Source organism: Alligator sinensis, unplaced genomic scaffold (assembly GCF_000455745.1).
Source record: "Alligator sinensis unplaced genomic scaffold, ASM45574v1 scaffold502_1, whole genome shotgun sequence".
Classification (NCBI taxonomy): Eukaryota; Metazoa; Chordata; order Crocodylia; family Alligatoridae; genus Alligator; species Alligator sinensis.
The window spans coordinates 4,104,009-4,120,359 of record NW_005841896.1 but is presented as its reverse complement, the minus strand read 5'-3'; the positions used below and the strand labels follow the sequence as shown (position 1 = coordinate 4,120,359).

At 43.3% G+C, this 16,351-nt stretch overlaps 1 protein-coding gene across 10 annotated transcripts in view; it reads left to right on the top strand.

Moving 5' to 3' along the window:
• Positions 1-16,351, top strand: part of SOX6 (SRY-box 6) — a 324,606-nt gene that overhangs the window by 215,945 nt on the left and 92,310 nt on the right. For all 10 annotated transcript variants that reach the window (XM_025197397.1, XM_014517206.2, XM_025197396.1 and 7 more), the window contains 2 exons: positions 2,580-2,760; positions 14,649-14,848. In XM_025197397.1, the coding sequence (XP_025053182.1) occupies positions 2,580-2,760; positions 14,649-14,848 (381 nt within the window). The remainder of the gene's footprint in view (positions 1-2,579; positions 2,761-14,648; positions 14,849-16,351) is intronic.

Here is a 16,351-nt window from a genome sequence, read left to right as displayed (position 1 = left end):
TCCCTACATAATTTAACTTGAATGGACTGTAATACATATTAGTAACACCCCTCCCCCCCATTTTTATACTTCCTTTATTAAACTCACTGTTGTTTTGAAAATATTAGAGGTAAATTGCAAGAACTTCATACAGAAAAATATGAAGGGTTATCATAAAAGTTTAATTAATACTTAATATAAAAACTCTCCAATAAACTAGCGCTAGAGTGCTTTCTTTGAGAATTCTGTTGCCCACACAGTACACAGCAGTTTTAATTGTCATGCATTGCTTAATAAACCATAAAAATCTTCTCTGTATTTAACCATCTGTTTGTGTGACCTATATACATTAGTTATAGAGCTAAATAGGATTACTTTGTAGAAGTCAAATTGTTTCAAAAGGTAATGTTAGGATTTTCACATCGGGGCCAGAATGCTTATTCACCTGTCAGCTGTTTTAGATGAGGAATGATGTCTGACAAGAAGGAGCAACGAAAGACTTTGGAGGTGTTCAAAGGCATTGTTTTCTGTTTATTGTAGCATCAGAATTACTGGACAGAAAGTTATTTGAGAATTGAACATGTTCACATAGGCTTCTATGTAGTTTTGGGCACCACACTTCAAGAGGGATGCAGATAAACTTGAGAGGGTGCAGAGAAGGGCCACCCACAAGATTAGGGGCCTGGAGGATAGGCCATATGAGTAGAGACTCCAGGAGCTGGGCTTGGTCAGTCTGGGTAAGAGGAGGCTGTGAGGTGACTTGATAGCCACCTACAGATATGTCAGGTGGCGCCAAGATCTGGGGGAGCAACTCTTCAGGAAGGCACCCTTTGAGAGGACGAGGACCAATGGTCACAAACTAATAGAGATAAGATTTAGGCTGGACATAAGGAAGAACTTCTCCATAGGGGTAACTAGAATCTATAACACTCCTGGGAGAGGTGGTGCAGTCACCATCCTTGGAGGTGTTCAAGAGGAGGCTGGATAAGCACCTTGTTGTGAGATAGTTTTAGCTCTTTAACCTCCTGCCTATAGCAGGGGACCAGACATGATGATCTTACAGGTCCCTTCCAGTCCATTGACTCAATGACTCTAAGTATGCCTGCTCACAATCCCTTAACTGCAAGCTACTCAATTCAGGACGAGCTCTGGGCCCACATGGAATACAGTTCAAGTCACTGGGTATTTACGCAGGCAAACAGCTTGCTGTGTCATGGCCACAAACTGTGTGAACCTGCTAAGGTCATTACCCTTCATTTACATCTGTGTGGGCAAAACACCTATGTTGATGCAGAACTCCATTGACATCAGTTATGCTCTGCATAGATGGTAGAGGCTCTTTGCAGGGTTAGGGACTATGTTTAATTTTAGCCATTCATACAGGTAAAAAATGTATCTTACAACTTATTTAGAAATCATTTGAACTCTAGAGATGGGATGCCATTATAAATAAATACGTATTTGTTATGCAGACTTGTTTAATGCATTGTGTTTGGCTAGGACTTTACTGAATCACTGCTGGACAGTAAAGAGAATGGAAAGGACAATATAATAGTGTTGCACTTTTCTAAACTTTGAAGTGCTCAGAGCTGCTTTCTGAAATATAAACAATGTAACCTTATATATACAGCATTTCTCAGCTTTCAATGTATTTTAAATCTCTGTCTTACCTTAATTAAGGAAAAAGAGCTTTCTCCCATTTCTAAAGTGCTGTGCCTTGCTGGCTGCTACTAAATTAAGCAAGAAGCACAAGCCAGTACACAAGGGAGAGGAGGACAACTGAAGTTTTGTTCAAAGAAAAAAGGCACAGATAGAATAATGTTTGAGCATGGTAGAAATTATTAGAAGAGCATCCCCTGACCACTAGGTAGTATTGCATGAAAAAGACTAATTTTACATAAAATCTGGCAAAACAGATGACAGATGACTTTGGAATGGCAACGTACCAAATATTTGAAATTGTGCACGGTATTATGCATAGATTAAGGCGTAGATCAATGCAATTGTGTTCTTTGCAGTACTCTTTTTGTTACAGGAAGAGAGCACAGATCAATAAATGATTTAGATTATGCACCCTAAAAAGGTGTACAATAACAACAATATTATGGATGAATGATTCAAAGATATAAATAAGGGCTGTAAATGTTGCCATTTCTGAAATTCTTATTGCTTCATTTCTAATATATTAAAAATAAGTTCTATAGCTTATTTATAGTTCCAGGAACTTTTCAGATAGACCCAGCACAAAAGCACTACTGAGCTGCTGGAAATTTTAAATAATTCTTTGTAAATGCCCTAGGTTAATTTAGATCTCTGAAAACACATTAGGAAATTAAGCCGTAATGTGAGCTAATTCAAATTTTAATTTGGCAAAAAGAATGATCCAGCCACATAGTTAATGTAAATAGAAGCATAACACAGAGAAATTAATGAGGTTTTCTTTCGTTGAATCTTCAAGGAGACAGATAATTAGCTTCTTTTGTTATTATTGCAGGAGAATGTGGCATTGTCTTGGAGGTGTAAAATAACTGTGGCTTACTAAGTGATAATGTGTTTCATTTGTCTTTTTTCTAATAATTATTTACATTAAACTCTTGTAGGATGAAGCAGCACAGCCACTGAATCTCTCAGCCCGACCCAAGACAGCTGAACCTGTCAAATCCCCGACATCGCCAACACAGAACCTCTTCCCAGCTAGTAAAAGCAGCCCAGTGAATGTGTCAAATAAAAGTGGCATCCCCAGCCCTATTGGTGGACCGTTGGGAAGAGGATCCTCTTTAGGTAAACTCCTAAGGGGGAGGGAAAATATGTGGTGATTTTTAAAAAGGATCTTTTCCCACGAGGTAGGTTTGCCGAGTTAAACCGGCATCTTGAGAACACTTTGTGCCTTTACAGGAGAGTCACCACTAAACAAACACTTTCTGTTTTCACGTAAGGAAAATAAGATTCCTCTGGGTAAAAGAAGATTTGCGCTAGTAATCAAAATGATGCAGTAGTGGGCATAATATATCTCTACAGGCATTTGGCATATAAGTATACAATTCTAGTAATTTTATGTGAACAGGAAACACTTCTCCTTAAAAACATCAATTGCATGTATAAGCACAAGGCTCATTTCTCAAATCTGAACTCTGGATTAGGCAACCATATGAGCAGTTATGAATGCACACAAGTGCCACTGTGAGTGCCTTGCTTGGATAATGGATTTTAAAATGCTAAGACATATATTTGTGTTATGCTATATATGAGCCAATGCAGTGGGATGGCTCACATGCTTTAAGTTAAGTATGTTCTTAACGTGCATTGTTGGCTCAAGTCCATGGAGTACGTAGCATCTTGAAGGTTTACAGTAAGTTATTCTAGAAGCTCAGGGAAACGAGCTGCTCTAGACTTGCTTTTCATTGCGAGTCTGAAGGTGCTCTGAAGGTGCCTGTTAGTCTTACCCAGACCCATGTTACTAAGAAACACACACAAATACTTTCTAGGAGAGGAGACATCAGCCCATTTCAGTGCGTCTTAACTGCTAGTGAGAAGCATTTGCTCTGTGTATGTATGCATGCATATGTAGTATCTGATGTTTTCCCGGTACAGTAGGCTGCTGGTTGTAGCACTTGCCCAGGAAGTAGGAGACCTGGTTTTTAGGTTCCCCTAACCCTAATGGTTATGAAATCCACATTTCTTACTTCCCAGGAAAGTAGGAGATAGGTAACCATAGCCCCTCTTGAAATTTGGACAATGGAAAGAATTGCAAGATGGGTTGGGGTGAAAGGAAAGCATATAAATTCCATTCGCCATGCTTTTTCTGTGGCCCAGTGGGATGACACCCCCCTGGGATAGAAGGGAGCCTAGGGTTCTGGCCCCTGCTTCCAAAGCTGATACATTGTATTCAGTGACTATTTAAATGGTTAGGACACTTTCCTGGGAAGTGCCAGATGTGTGTTCAGTCTCCTTTGGGCTTGAGGGGCCTACAGCCCAGACCCCTGTCTTTCTGGGCATGTGCCCTAATCACTAGGGTTGCCTGTAGATGTGTGGGAACCTGCTCCAATGTGTTGTAGTTACAGATTAATCAAGTCTGATGGAGTGTGCTAATTAGTGTACTCCAGCAACCTCTACCTCTTGTATATCAGTGTCCTTGCACTTCAAAATGGTGATGGGGGCGCTTTAACTAAAGCTCATTCAATTTTTCAGTTAAAGTGCCCCTGCCACCATTTTGAAGCGCAGGGACACTGATACATGAGGTACGGAGGGTGCTTTAGTTACAGCAGCTCTTGGAGTGGCTCTAATTAAAGCACCTCTCCACCCCCTGGAGCACATGTAAAAATGTGGGCAGTATCATTGCTGCCACCATGTGGTTTTCCATCTAGGGAACCGGGATTTATGCATTTTCTAGATGGATTGCAGGAGAATTTAAGTGAAGATAGACATCTTAGTGATTTTATGTATGCTTTAGAGGTGGAATAGGATTGTGTTTAGTGATTTAGATGGCTAGAAATATATAAATGCCACTTAGATATTTAAAGATGGAATGGAGACCAGGCCAAAGGGATCAGCTACAAAGCTAAAATGGTGAATTGTGACTGCTAAACTGCAAACTGAAACCTTACTACAAACAGCTTGCTCATAGTCCGTAGCCTAAATGTTCTTGTTAAATGTATTTAAATATCATATTTCCTTGAAAATAAGATGACCCTAACTATAAGACAATTCCCCAATAATTAGATTCTCTATATGGAAAATTTATAAAATTGTTATAATTTTCCAGGTATAGATTGATTTGTCCTCTTTCCACTGCTATGTCAGGGAAAATAAATCTGGGGGGTCAGGTAGCCCCCCTTCCCCTTTGCTCCCCCTGCAATCCCTTCACCCACCTGAACATAATTTATCATATAGGCAAATTACTACAGGTACCCATAGACTTAGTTCTTCCAGAATTGATGCATGTTACCTTTTTTGAAACTGCTGCAAGTTTTAGCATGGGACCTCAATAAACACATTTTAAAGCAGCACTTTTGTACCTGCTTATATATATACTACAAACTATTTTTTTGCAAATATATATATACACACAAACTCCTGTACCTTACTGTCCTGTCTCGTAACTGATGCAGTTCACTTGTGAAGCCCATAACATCCATCTACAGCTAACCATTATCATCCCCATTACAATAGCTGCAACTGTGCACCCAATTGGCCACAAACTCACATGCCCATGTGCCCATCACCATAGTTAATGCAGGAGGGGGATGGGGGCATGTGCCCTCCCCCCCAATTTCTGCATTGATGGCAGGGTGCAATGCTGCAATCTAGCTGGAGCCAGTACCTGGCAGCAATGGGGGCAGTGTTGGTGGCATGGAGTTGTGCCCCCCCAGCCCTGCTCCACTGTCAACACTTACACATCATCCTGAAGGATCTTTCTAGGCCAGTCTTTTGGCCTCCACTTATACTGTTTCTCTCTCTAATGATGCATTTGAAGTCTCCTGTGATCACCACTGGCCAAGTAGTGGGGATTGCCACAGTCATGTTTTCCAGGAAGGCGCACATCCTCATTTCCTTATTGGCTGGTATATAAACATTTAGGAGGTCAAATTTCCCTCCCTTTGTTTCAAAGGTGGCTTGTAGTAGTCTGCCTGCAGCAATCTGTCTGTCCTGCAGGGATCTCACTTTGTCTCCTTGCAGCAGGATGGCCACCCCTGATGATCTATTGTTGCTGGACCCCAATCACGTGGAGTGACCATGCAACCAGTGTTTTTCAAACAAAGGATATTTTTTGGAACTCTACAAGCCACATTCCTGAAGATAATATTTGCTTATAGCTAACCCAGGCATTGCATATTTTGTCCCATCTCTCTTTCTTTAGCAGGATCCTCACATTCAATGAGACTATTAGGAAGCCCATAAAGCAGTGTGGGGGGGCAGTGGTAGCCACACCAACCAAAAAGGGAGCCTGTCTCCCTGAAGGCCCTCTGCTCAGGCTCAAGTTTTTTACAACCTTGCAGAGAGCCTTCAGGAAGACAGGCTCCCTTTTTTGGTTGGTATAGCTGTGGGGGGGGACCTCAGTCCTCTCTTATGCCTTGGAGTTTCCCAGCCATTCTGGTCTGGCTCCTCCTGTCCCCCCTGGATTTCCATTTTTGCATTGGGTTCCTCTTCAGCATCTGTGGCTTTCTGCTGGCTCCCTTCTGGGGTGGCCTGTTTCTCTCCCTCCATCTCCTGTTCCCTTCATAATCTTACAAGTTCCTCATTTGGCTGCTTGAAAGACCACTTGTAGATTCGGAGGTGGGGGGCAGCTTTGTCTTGTTTCCTCTTCCCTCTGAGTTCCCTCCCGTGTTCCATCCTCCTTTGCCACCCCCAAGTTCTCTGTTACTGATGGAGGGGGCTGGTCTAGAGGGCTTGAGACCACTGGGGTCGCGCCATGTTTTTTGCCTTGTTTATGAAGGATTTGGGGCAATTTTTAAAGACATGCTCCTCCTCCCCATACAAATTACAGTGCCAGTCTGCTACAGTCCTTGGCTTCATGGTCTTTTCCTTTGCATATGGCACGATTTTTGGGGGGCATTGTGCCACCAGGTGTCCCTGCTCTCCCTGCATTTGTGGCAGAGTTTGGGCCACCCCTAATAGAAGACAAAGCCCCTATGGGGGCGCAGAGAGATTGTTGTGGGGAGGTGCCTCATCTGGGTAACCTCATCTGGGTAACCAGGGTTTTCAGCATTGCCCTGGCTTTCCAGGCTCCAGTCTATCCCCCCCCCCCCCCAATTTGTCTAGGACTTTCTACACTTTTTCTACTTTCTCATAGTATCTTTTAAGCCAAAAACTTACATCCTCTTCCTTTATTTGGCCAGAGTACATTTGGATTGTAACCAGCTGCTCCCTCCTTGTGCCTCCCCTGGCAAATTCAAAACCCTGCAGCTGGGGATTCCCCTAGCCCGGCTTGAGATGCTGCCAGAAATCCAGTCTGCTCTTGGGATCTCTGAAGCTGAGTTCCCACTCTGCTCCTCCCGACATGCAAATGAGCCAATACAAATTGCAAGCTTTACCTTCAGCAGGTCTTGCATGATTTTTGTTAAGAAATCTTCTCTCTCCATTGGCAGCTGTCCTGGGTGCAAATGTCCTGTCTGCACCTGGAACCTCACCGGGAAGCCTCTTCCACTCACCTCCATGTTTGGGGTGTCTCCCATCCCAGGATCCAGTGACCCTGAATTTCGGAGTCTTTGCTCCCCCACACACGAACATGGGGGCAATTCAGGGTTCTTTATATGAACTGATAAGAGCAGATTTAGTTTATTAGTAAACATTACAAAGAAGTTACGAAGTTGAAGGGGTGGTAGGAGATACAGAGACCCTGACAAATGTGGCTACATAGTACAGGGTGGGAGGGGAGAGGATGCAACTAAGTTACATAGTAAGAACGAAGCCTGCTTAGACCGGGGGTTGGTTGGTATGGGGGATGGGGCAGTTAAATGTGCAATGCTTACTTAAAAGAGAAGATACAAAGTCTCCATGCAAGGAAGCCACCTCCCTTGGGAGTCTGTTCCAGAGTCTGGCAACCCTAATCATGAGGAAGTTCTTTCTGATGTCCAACCTAAACCTACTCTCCATCAGCTTATGGCCATTGTTTCTGGTTATTCCAATGGGTGCTCTGGTAAACAGAGCATCTCCTATTCCCTAATGCCCCCCCCCCTGGCCCCCCCGATCAATTTATATACTGCTACAAGATCCCCCCCTCAGCCTTTTCTTGCAGAGGCTGAAAAGGTCCAGGTCCCTCAGCCTTTCCTCATAAGGCCTTCCCTGCAGGCCTCTAAACATATGAGTGGCCTTCCTCTAGACCCTCTCAAGGTTGTCTACATTCTTCTTGAATTGTGGTGCCCAGAATTGGATTCATTATTCTAGCTGCAGCCTGACCAGTGCCACATAGAGGGGGGGAGCATCATCTCCCTGGACATGTTTGTGATGCACCTACTAATGCATGACAAAGTGCAGTTAGCTCTGCTAATTGCTTTGTCACGTTGATGACTCCTATTCATCTTGGAGTCGTCAATGACTCGAAGATCTTTTTCTGCTGCTGTGTTGCTGAGAAGGATATCACCCAGCCTACCGTGTGCTGGTGATTCCCTCTCCCTAGCTGCAGCACCTTGCACTTGTCCTTTTTGAACTGCATCCTAGTGTTCTATGCCCACTTCTCTAACCTGTCCAGGTCTGCCTGGATTCGGTTTCTTCCCATCAGTGTGTTTGCTTTGCCCCATAGTTTGGTGTCATCTGTGAACTTGAACAGAGTGCTTTCCATGCCCTCATCCAGGTCGCTGATGAAGATATTGAGCAGCACCTGCCCAAGGACTGAGCCTTGGGGGACCCCACTGCCCATATCTTTTCCAGGTCAATACTGACCCATCCACCACCACTCTCTGGGTATGACCCTTAAGCCAATTTGCCACCCACATGATTGTGTAATTGTCTATGGTATGGCCGTTCAATTTGTTTATAAGAATAAGATGGGATATTGTGCCAAGGGCCTTCTTAAAGTCCAAGTAGATGACATCTACCTTTACACCTGCATCTAAGCTTTTAGTGACCTAGTCATAGAAAGAAACAAGGTTTCAGTTGATAGACATGGTCCCAGCTGAGGCTAGAATGGCCTTTACCAGCTGGTCTAGATTGTGGAGCTGTCACACTGTGGCATAGCAAGTATGTAGCACATGTGGGATGGTCTCTCATTTATAGCTGTGCCTCTGACACCTCCTGTTGTGGTTCTTGTAGCAGATGTCACTGTTAATGGCAGGCATTTGAGCTGGGTGCAGTGGATGAAGCGCCTGTCCAAAAAATGGACGAAGTTTCTATCAGGCATCAAGTGGCTGCTCACATCCCACTTTGAGGTGAACTCAAATACCTTAACCTGGTCAAGTTTGCGCTCAGGTTGCTAGCATACTTTGTTTGGCTGACATCCTTTAGGAACCTCTCTAGGCAGGTCCTCAGGCAGGCAATCATGGTAATGTGGCTGGTTTGGGGGCTGGGAGCAGGGAGCCTCCAAGCTCTTCGCACTCCTTGGACCAGGTCCAGATGAAGCTGATGAGCTTACCAAGGCAGGATGTGGCATTGTGGGCTTGGCTGCACAGTGAGGCCATTTTGGCCAAAACTGCCCTCCAGTGAGCCTCTCAGGAAGGTGGCAAGGTGGTGGGCTGCTTGGCAGTCCTCCAGTGGACAGTGTTCCTTAGCACTGGTGGTGATGCTGTTCACCAGCTCATCGGGGTGCTCAGGACACAGGTCAGGAAGTGGAAGGTGTGGGTGACCACTGTGATGTCACAGAGGTCACCCATGTGGGGGATGTTGGCACCTCTCTGTTGGTAGGAGATGCGTAGGATCTTATTGTTGGCCCAGAGTGGCAGGTGCAGCCAATTCTTCAGCTGCCGTTTCAGGTTTTGTCTGCTTTGTTGAGGTGGGTCTTAGGGACCACCTAGCCCATCAGGATGAACGAGATGCTGGGGATGAGGAAAGTGTTTGCTGCATCTGTCTTCTATCAGGGGACCGACTGGGATGAGTACAGCTTGTGGGCATCCTGCACAATCCCATGAATAATTTCCTCCATTGTCCTCCCCCCCAACTCCCTCACAACCCTCCCCACAAACCCCCAACCACCTCCCACCCCCCAACACAAGTACTTGCATATATTTCTAAAGAAGTTTCAAGTAGTGTTATATTTAGTTTAATTTGTAAAAAAAAAAAAGAAATAAATGTAAATAATTTTGCATAATTTTGATTTTTTTCTGAGCATAATTTTGCATTTTTCTGCGCATAATTCCCTGGGATGTAACTAAATTTCATAGTAAGGATATAGCCTGCTTAGTCCGGTGGTGGGATGGGGGATACGGGAGCTGAAGGTGTGAGTCTTACATAGTAGTGAAGATATGAGGTCCCTGCACAAAGAAGCCACATCATTACAGAGCTGTGGTTTTAAAAGGGTGCGTACAGATACAAGTAACATGCAGGGTGCAGATTTGGGGATGATGGGTACTTGCTAAAAGCTTATATACTAAGTGAGAGTCTGTGTGTGTGTGTGTGTGTGTGTGTGTGTGTGCGCGTGTGTATGTGTATAAAAATATGTCTTAAAATATAAATAGATAGATAGATGTACATCATCTAGCTTACCGTTCTTCAAAACACTTAACCTAGTTTCAAAACCTTACACCTGTAACAAACCTTGCTTCTGTGCACCTGCACACCTTTTATAATAATCACACCCATGCACCCACCTTTCCGCGCACCTGTCTGCATTTCTTTTCCTATTACACTTACAGTCCCTTTAATTCTAGTGCCAGTTGGTAGCTTTTAGCCCATAGTTCATATCACTGTCACTGCTGTTTCCATTGTTGCTGTCATCATCTTTGCTGTCCTCATTGCTGTCCCTCAACCCACTTGACTTGCTGTCTTCTTCTTTGTCTTTTCCCTGAAAAGGCGGGTCATTGAAAAACCTGTGCCAGTGGTTTCTCTGCCAGGTGATGTTGGCTGCCTCCTCTCCATCCTCTCCTACCATTTTCCAGTAGTAGATCTGCAGCTCACTCAGTACCGTTTTAACACAGTCCGCTATCTAAAGTTCCACGTGCCTGTATATCAGGAGGTTGCTGAGCTTCCACAGGGCAGTCCTGATGCAGGACACAAACTGATCGAAGTGGGCTGTTGGGTCCCCTGGTGTTTAGTCAGGTGCCTGTACAGCGCTGCTTCTCTCATCATCAGTCTGACCCCTGTTACCTTTTTGTGGAGCCAGTTTACCTTTTCCTACACCTCCCTGGCGTATGAGCAGAACCATGGGAAGTGGTCGATGGTCTCTGCTTTGCCTTGGCAGATTTCCCTGGGGCATCTGGGCTGACCTCTCCGCCCCTCTCTGTATCTCAGTGCCCACACTGGGAGTGCTTAGTGGGCTATTAACCAGTTCAGGTCTTTGTGGTCATTTTGTAGGCCTTTGTGGAAGATCTGCTCCCACGTGGCCTAACAGCCATCACCGAGATGCAGCTCCACAATTGACAGCTTATCTTTGGCTCTGACTGCCTCCTGCATCTTCCTGTCCTTGGACATGGTTGCTGGGGCTTCCTTCCATAGGTCGTAACTGCTCTGGAACTCATTTAGGACCTTGTAGAACCACTGATGCTCTATGGTCCACAGTGTGTAAACCTCCCACAGCTTTAGGAGGTGCCCTGCAAAATACCTAATGAAGCAGGCTGTTTTGGTCTCTGCACCAGTCTTCAGCTTGCAAATCTGGCTCATGTACCTTGCCCAGAGGCACGGGACGATGTCTGGCATTCCCTTGCCCCTGGTGCACTTCATCTGGTAGACGGTTTTCCTTGCCACCTTCTCCCATCTGGATCTGCTGAAAAAGACACACATGGCTTTCTGGATTCGGTGGGTGACATGCTTCAGCAGGGGAGAAGACCAGAGTGGGGTACAGAAGCACTAGTAGCAACACTGCCTTCATGAGTGCCACACAAACCCCATGGAGAGGTGGCACACATGCCACAGGTTCAAAATCTGTTTACCCTTAGCCTCTGTTTTTTCCAGTCCTTCTTTCTGCTCAGCTCAGGGTTGAACTCCACCCCAAGGATCTTGAGTCCCTCACAGGGGACAGAGATCCACATTAAAAAAAAAAAAAATTGGAAAATTTTTTGTATTCCAGGTCAAATTAGAATGATTGAGTTCTACCTGCTCAATCAATATGGTTTTTGGAATGAATGAGTTCTGCTCAATCAATATGATTTGGAACTGATTTGGATTATTTGACCTGGAACACGCAGTATATTATTATTATTTTTTAAAGTATATTTGCCCCATATGGGCTTTGTTTTTTATTGTCATGCTCAGTGTTGGCTGCATTTAATCAACTTCATAGTTGATTTCCATTGTCGAGCAGAGCACATGCTCCTTTTGCAGCAGTTTAATGATAGACAATGTATTTAATGAAGTTTCCTTGCAAACAATTATAAGGGACGGGGAATGGGGTTTTTCTGATTGGGGAAAAATCCTTGTCTTGCATTCAAGTAAATATGCTACTTGTGAGTAGCTAAATATAGTAGTGTTGGGGTAATGTTATAGCCCTGATGGTCCAGGAAAAAAGCGTAAGGATTTTTTTGGGTAATAATTTTGTTAGACTGACTGAGATCAGAGGAAGTGTACTTGGAATCCAAAAGATTTTCTATCTCCCTCCCAACTATGGAATTGGTCCAGTAAAAGATAACACCCATAAAAATCCTTTCCTCTTTGAGTAACAAGAACATTTATATAAAGAAAGAGTGGATCTTTTTCACATTTAGAGTTCCTGCCTTCTGTGTTTCCTGACATGTAGATCCTGCAGTATTGTATATGTCATTTTATCTGTCGCATTATTTCTATGGCACACTACCATTGCAGTATTAAGTGCAAGAGGTCAGTTTGAAGTCAGGCTTGAGAATGTTTTTAGAGATAGCGAACAAAAGAAATAGATGATGAGAGCATTTTTTATTAAAAATCAAACCACAACAACTTTGCATACTTTTCTTCTGGGTCCAAAAGTACGAGAGAGGCTAACACAAGAGGTAAACTTTTCATAAGCTCTGAAGTGAGCTAAGAACCCATGGCCCATTTCCAAAAGTCATTTAGGTACCCAGGAGCCAAGGTCTCATTGAAAGGTAATTGGACTTATTCCCCAAGTTTTACAGTCACTTCTGAAAATAGAAATAATGGTGTGTCGTGTGTCTGTACTGTGTTCCTGGAGCTCCTAGGCAGGGCCATTCTTCAGCCAGCCCTAGGGACATGGTGTAAGTTCCTAACTTAGGAGCTTTAAGAGTCTTATTTGTTACGAAGGGGAAGGGGAGGATGACCAAGAAGCAGCCCTAGGCACTGGCCCTGGTTGGGGAAGTGAAAAATAGAAACAACTGTGCTACTGGATTGGATGCCACCCTCCTGCTGCAAGTGCAGCCAGTGACACTGCCCTGTGCATCACTGCCACCCAGAGCACTCACTGCTGGTTGGTCATAAAGGTGTCACTTTATTTTGGGAAAAATCACCTTAGTTCAGCTTCAGACAAGCCTGTTGTGATTTCTCAGGTCTTCTCTTGATTGCCAATTTAAATTGGCTGTTTATTACTTAAGGTGCCTTAACCTTTTTGAAGGTTTGTTTTTTTTTAAATCAGTATGCTTTAGGGTCAATTTTTGCCCTTCTCATTTAGTCATTGAAGTCAATGAAGCCAAAGTGCACAGGAATTCAGACTTGGCTTGTTTGCTTTATTTTTTTCTTAAATGAAGTATAATTAAATTCACAAGCCTGGCAAACCTGGAGCACTTAAAATGACAAGCTTTTCTTGCTTGTCTAGCAGGATTCTCCCAAGTGTTCCTAGCTGGAATGTGTATACCCGTTCTCTTCCATATACTCCATAACAGGACATTTTTTTGGAACAACAGCAGGTGGATCAATGCTTTACCACAGCAGCCCAAAACTACCAATCATCAAATCATTCCTGTCTACTGGTCTAAAATTAGAAAGCTTTATCCTGAATGCTGATCTTTACCTATAATAAAATGTAGTTTACAGAGAAATGTTAGTCTTAGGGATAAAGGTGTTTTTTTTCTCTACAATGTGTAAAAGAAATTTAAAAAATAAATAGTTTTGTCTCAGTTTATTTACAGCTTGGAATTCATATTAAGGTGATAACATGCCGACCCCCAACACTAAATGCTCTGTGCTATTTCTGAACTTCAAAGTTCAGTACAGGGGGGGAGTTTTCCCCTGGCAAAGACACACTATATAAAATTAGTATATATTTCAATGGCCAACAAAGTAAGCTTACTTTCTGTTTGTGGAGTCTTTTTTAAATTAATGTTTTAAAGCCTTGTTATTTTGACCCCAAGCCAGCAACATATTAAGCAAGTGCTTAACTTTAAGCATGGAAATGGTCTTGTTGAGTTTAATGGGGTTATTCATAGGTTTCTGTGATAGGCTGTCAGGGGCTGGGAACAGAAATTACACATAAACTCATAAGTTATTGGAAACCAGTTCAAATCATTACACAACAGAAGTTCAGTGCACATAAACTCCTTTTAAAATGTCTGAAGCTGGTTTAAGATAAACCTGGGTGGATGTAGTATTAGACTTAACTGACTTAGGTTAAATCAGTTTATTGAACCTCTGTCCCAGATCCCATCCAGATTTAAGTTAACTCACAGTCTCCCACCATACCAGGATGCTTTGTACCTCCCCTGCAAACCCTCCTTTGCATGGTCAGTGGGCTTTCCTTGACTCAAGCTGTCTGCTGCAGCCCAGCAGGGTGGCATGCTCTAGTGCTCCCTGGCTTCTTGACTGGCCCACTGCAGGCATATGGCTGCATTTCTGGAATCAAAAGTGAATGTCTGTTCACTTGCTTATTGGTTCAATCTACACAGCTTAGACTAACCTGCAAAGATTGACTTAATTCAGCCTCGGGGTTTTTGACTGTCTGTACTTAGCCAAGGACTCAGTGGTCACATTTTCAATAAAATAAAGTGGGCCTACTCTTATCAGTTGGTTTACGTTCTTTCAGCCTTCTGAAGAGAAACTATTATTACTGCATCTACTGCCTGCAAAAGTCAACAAAATGCAACCCTAACAGAATGAAAGCTGACTTACCAATTTTGAATTGAATGTAAATGATAGTCTAAGAAAGGTGTGTTCTGCATTTACAGATATCCTTTCCAGTCTTAACTCACCTGCCCTATTTGGGGACCAGGACACAGTAATGAAAGCTATTCAGGAGGCTCGAAAGATGAGAGAACAGATCCAGAGGGAGCAGCAACAGCAGCAGCAGCAGCCGCCTCCACACACTGTTGATGGAAAACTGCCTTCCATGAATAACATGGGGCTAAACAACTGCAGGAATGAAAAGGTAACATCTTCGATTTCTACACAGCGTGCCACTAATTCTCCTTGTCTAGCTGGAAAATAGCCTGTTAAGCTTGTGTAGCAATTTCTTTTTTACAGCTTCTAACTGATATTGTATTAGAAACAACTTGTCATTTCAAAGTGTTGTGCCACAAGCTTCTGCTGCTGGTTTACATAATGACACTCAAAATGTTAACTCTGTACAATGTGCACAACTAAGCAAAGCCGTATCTAAATATTTTCGAGCATTTATTTATATATATATATATATAAAATATAAATAAAAATTTCTGTGGGTATATTTAATAAGGTATGTTTGATATATAAAGCTGTAAATCTACCCATAGCAAAGTATTTAATTAACTAGTCTGAATTAGGAAGGCTTGTGGCTATGAGGTTTTGAGTTCTGTGTTGAAGGTGTTAGTGTGGAAGGGAAAATGCTTATGTTAGGAAGAAAGAATATATTTGTGCGAGTGTGGCTGAGTCTTGTGGTAGAATAAGACCCATATGCATGTGCTTATAAATACAAGTAGACTAGGCTGCAGAAAGGGAAGGACAGGAACTGGGGTAGGGTTTGGGCTGAATGGTGCATCATTTAGTTTGGCAAAATAAAAAACTGACACCCTAGGGTCTGTAGGAAGGCTTTGAGAGAGGTTCCAGCTTGACATACTTGAGGGGAGTCACAGAAGAGGTGGGGTTTTGCAGTACTTAGTACATTTGTAGGAGAACATTCTTGCTCTGTACACTTTCTAAGGCCCAAGGCATCAGCTCTGTGAGTGGGCTCTTACTTGTAGACCTGAGCCAGTGAACTACTGAATCATGTAACTGGCTGAACTGAAAGCAGCCTTTTTGATGAGGAGTGCTTTCCATGTTGGCTTTCCCAAGGGATGCCTTATCCCGCACAAGCACATAATAAAGGTTGTTTTCCACCAACAGGAAGTGACACAAAATCAGTTTTTGTGCCACAATATTTTTTGTGCATTTCATTTAATAGCAAATAAAAAAATTATGACATAGAAAAAATAGCAATAGTCACGATCCAACTGTTAATAAATAACACCCCCCCAAAGAAATTAAAAAACATATACAGGTGAAATTACACTTTATGCTTAGACCATACTAAGGGCACAGCAAGCACAGACATCCACATGTTAAAGCTTGTTACTAGGGGTGTGTGAAGCTTTGGTTCCTAATTTGATTCAGCAGAGATTCGACCCTATTCGCTGGCCAAATCTCCAAATCTGAATCGAATCAGAGGACCCTGTAATCTCTCTGAATCAAATCAGAACCCTCCGAATCGATTTGGAAAGATTCGGCAATTCTGACGTAGCTTTAAATGTTTTTTCTACATACTTCTAGGTAGCAGACGGCTCATGAATGCTACGATGCTGGGGCACATGGAGTGGCTCCCCTGTGTGCTCTGCAGGAAACCCAGAAGTGGACCAGGAGCACTTCTGGTCCGCTTCCAGGTCTGCCGGGGAGCATGTTGGGCCCCTCCCCCCCCCCC